At 39.3% G+C, this 4283-nt stretch overlaps 1 protein-coding gene across 1 annotated transcript; it reads left to right on the top strand.

Annotated features, from left to right (window-relative positions):
- The first annotated feature begins 472 nt into the window (after positions 1 to 472).
- On the top strand, positions 473 to 3137 carry LOC118744501 (rac GTPase-activating protein 1). Its single transcript, XM_036477548.1, has 4 exons — positions 473 to 763; positions 820 to 1774; positions 1828 to 2636; positions 2707 to 3137. The coding sequence occupies exons 1-4, from the start codon at positions 676 to 678 to the stop codon at positions 2775 to 2777; spliced, it is 1923 nt and encodes a 640-aa protein (XP_036333441.1). The 5' UTR covers positions 473 to 675; the 3' UTR covers positions 2778 to 3137.
- Positions 3138 to 4283: the final 1146 nt, after the last annotated feature.

The raw sequence follows: 4283 nt of genomic DNA, 5'->3' as shown, positions 1-4283 counted from the left end.
TAAACACTATAGTTAACTATACAAATATGGGTAGAACTTATATTTTCAAAAAATGTCAATTAGACCCTTATGATTCTACCACTTCATTTCAGAATTTTTAGAAAGATTCTAAGTTTGCAGTTATTTCGCATATAGGTACATACACATGTGTTGAAAAATGTCAGAATAGCTATATTTCGGTGTATCTATTTCCCCTCCGTATTTGGAATTCTGTGTAATTTTACTATGAATTTATGTATGTATATGTTTAAGGAATCCTTCATAAAAGCGATTTACTGTAATAATTTAGGTAATTAATAATTAATATATTACTTTAGTATATTTTAAAAATACTATTTCTAAAAATATATTGCTCCTAAAACGCTTTAAAAGAAAATTAATTTTGTGGCACTTTCATTTTCTTTTCGGCACCTTTTTTGAATACCATTAGGCACATTTTGAAATTTTGAAATTCCATCCCTGATTTGATAGCATCTGCGCATTTGTTGTTTCAATTCAACGGTCAACTGTGTCAAAAATTTTTTGAAAGCATTTTCTGCGCGTTGTTTTTCTGTAACATTTTTATTTGAGATTTTTATTGAAGGATATTAGAATAAACGCTGGGTGCATTGAATTTAAAACTCTAGAAGCGCTAATCTTTAAACGAAGTATTAAGTATATAGAAGAGGCGCAAATATGTCGGGGGCCGCGTTATCCACTTTAGCGACCTTTGACGATATTCGTCGATGCATACAAGTACTTACTGATGGCACCGCAGAGGAAGGTAACTGATTGAATTTAGTCAAAATAATTCATAGCAAATAATTTATAATTTATTAGAATTCCTACGTGTGCTCCGCTTGCAGGAGCAATTTCGTCAAGAATGTTTGGACACTGCCAAAGAGGCACAACGGATACAGAAAGAGCTAGATGCTTCACTGGAATCAATGGCAGACTTAGAAACGAAGCTGTACCATGCACGCCGCTTGCTGGAAGTAGAAAGTAAATTGCGTCGTGAAGCAGAACATGAACGCGACCAGATGGAAAAGAAAATAATAGCAGTAGCTGATTTGGTGCAAAAGGACAACAATATAAATAATGAGACACGCGACAAGTTGGCCTTTCTGAACACGTTGCCACGCAAGCGAAAATCAATGAACCGTTTGGTAGAGGAAAAATATGGCAATGATATCAATTCTACTGGTTCATTTTTATCCGACTTATCAATAACGCAGTCTGAAGATGACTTCCTTGATGTGCGCCCCTCCACTGGTTGGCAAAAGCATCATCCATCTGTGCCTAAAAATCCAATTCCGTGTGTTGGTGCCAAAAGATCGCGTGCAAGCGGTGCTGGCTTGCCGTCAACACCAGGCGCCACTTCAAGGCGGTCTACAACACGTCGTAGTGGTACTGGTATACAACAACATTTATTGGATGTACCACCTGGTGCTGACCGCATCTGCGCCACCACAAAAGTGACAATCCCACAAGATGGAAATGGTGTTATACGCGCTGAGTCAACTATTGAATCTATGCCAGTTATTCCGATTACAAGCACAGTGGCTTTAGACAAGGAGGCTAGTCCAGAGGAAGCAAATTGCATCACTCCTACCGCTTCGCCCTATAAGGATGCCACTGCTCCACCTATCACACCCATGACTGCTATAAAATGTGCGCCCGGTGTAAATCTATGTTCGCCGCAAGTCTCGTCTATGCGCGCGCAGTTGATGCGTCATCACAATTTCGCATCACGTACTTTCATACGCACCGACACTTGTACGCATTGCCAGAAGAAGTAAGATTATATTTTTAAATGCGAGACATTTTCTAATTCACTTTCCTTTACAGAATTCGTTTTGGCACAGTAGGAGTGCGTTGTCGTGACTGCCCAGTACGTTGTCATGCTGATTGTCGAATCGCGCTGACAGTGAGCTGCGTGCCGCAGTCAGGGACCCCAACCATCAAAGGCATGATGGGCTACATTAGCGATTACGCACCAGGTGTGGCACCGATGGTACCAGCACTCATTGTGCATTGCGTCAACGAAATCGAGTCACGCGGTCTCAATGAGGTTGGTATATATCGTGTGTCCGGGTCGGAGCGTGAAGTAAAAGCGCTGAAAGAGCGTTTCTTGCGCGGCAAGAACACACCACATCTGGGGAACATCGATGTACATGTGCTGTGCGGATGTGTTAAAGACTTTTTGCGATCACTAAGGGAACCCCTTATACCTACAAACTTATGGAAAGATTTCTGTAATGCCGTACAACAGCCCACTGAAGCTGATATACAAAAAGACCTTTTCAAAGCGATTGATGCCTTGCCGCAGGCAAATCGCGATACCTTGGCATTCTTGGTTTTGCATTTTCTACGGGTTGCAGAGTGTCGTGAAGTTCTAATGCCAATTGATAATATTGCGCGCGTATTTGGACCAACCATAGTTGGCTATTCGTCAGCCGACCCCGATCGACATGCCATCTTCACAGAGGTATACATGCAGTTCACCACAATGCAGAACTTGTTAAAGATTCCTGGCGATTATTGGGCACAATTTGTTACATTGGATGCAGACAAGGAAAACAATCAAACAATTGGTTCAACTAATACCATAACTCGCACACCGAGTCACAATAAAGAGTCTTTGTATTCGTTATATGGTGAGTTCAGAAAGCTATGCCCGTAAGACGATTCTTCAATTGCACTTATATTTTCTTTTTCAATTTACAGCTACACCACTTAAAAGCACACTCAAAAAGCGAAAATTCCATGCTACACCGCCTTATCAATATAAAAAATGAAAATTTTCTGCTAGATACATATTTATAAATAACCGTCAAAGCATCCGTCTCAAGTAATGCAGCTAAACAACTGGCGCATTATTTTTATACTTAAATTATATATTGCAAAGCTGCATTTATAAAATATTATTTTGATTAGTTTGTCATCGACACTTTAATTTATTTGGTGGCACACATTTATAATTAGTTTAATTAACATGTGGTTAGCATATTTTGTGTACCTCATTTGTTCTTAAACTAAACGCAAACTCGCTTGGAATTTAATACTTTTTTGTTACAATTTTGCATCACTCAGGATTTTTTATATGCGTACATACATGAATTTATATACACTTCGCTCGAGCTTACAGTAAAAATTGCTATTAGCCTATGCTTACAAATGTCTAGGGGACAATTAATTATAAAATCAAATGAAATAATTTTCTTTTCTTTTTATGATCTTTTGAAAATCTTTTATAAAAACGCCAAGAAATTGGATTTATTTTTAATAAAAAAAAAATATATTTGCAATAAAAATTTAAGTAAAGAAGACATCTGAACTACATTTTTTAAAACTATTTTGTTTGCCTGAACAAATAGGGAACCGTTGTTATTTGGTTGTTCTTTATGTACCATCATGAAGTATTTCCCGAAAAAGTTTTGGAAATACGTTTGCTTTGATCTGCATATCGCTTAGTTGAGTGCTTAAGCTTTAACTGAGATATGTAAAATAATGGATTCTTTTATTTCTAAACAATAATCGACTGAAATGTCCAATATGCACAACCACGGTTAATTGCCGAATTATAACTTAGTCATTCCGGCTACGTATATCCAACTGTAATGAAAGGAATTATCTATGTACGTTGTTGTTGTTGTAGCGGCTACAACAACTCGGTCCAGATCTATTAGTCCCTCAATCGTTGTCGCCAAGCTCTACTAGCGGTAGTCTGTTCATAAGGACAGAGGCGTTGGCAGGGTGGGGTTCAGTGGGCATGCGAAGAGGTGCTGCGAGTCATGGGGCGTTTTTCCGCATGTCAGGAATTCGTTGGGCTCATCTGCATTTATTCTGCGCGTTCAACCTGTTGCAATAGCCAGAGCGAAGTTGGGCTATTCGTTCCCACGACAGTCGGGTGTACGTAACCGGATCGAACCAGATTTATATCTGGCCAAGGACTGTCACTCCAGCAACACTCCCCAAAAACTTTGGGGAATTTCCATGCTGTTACAACAACAACAAGTTGGGCTATTGTTGTCCGAGTCTCCCGAGGCAGACGAAGCTCTGTCTCGTCAACGTCTGGGTCTTGTGTACCCAGAACGGCATTCACAGGTTGAGAGTCTATATAACTCGAGACTGACCCTCTGTGAATTCCGTTCAAGGCCTGTCGGTAAGCTGATGGGTTCAGAAGTTGTTTTATGAATCTCTGGACTTCGTCCGTCAATTAATATACAGTATCGGTCATATCTATAGCACGCCATTTCAAAGTGATATTGTGTGCCACTTATGTTTATTTATTTATTTCTAAG

The sequence above is a fragment of the Rhagoletis pomonella genome, unplaced genomic scaffold, assembly GCF_013731165.1.
Source record: "Rhagoletis pomonella isolate Grant_MI unplaced genomic scaffold, Rhpom_1.0 Rhpom_scaffold_00008, whole genome shotgun sequence".
Lineage (NCBI taxonomy): Eukaryota > Metazoa > Arthropoda > Insecta > Diptera > Tephritidae > Rhagoletis > Rhagoletis pomonella.
This window is presented reverse-complemented; position numbering and strand designations above follow the sequence as displayed.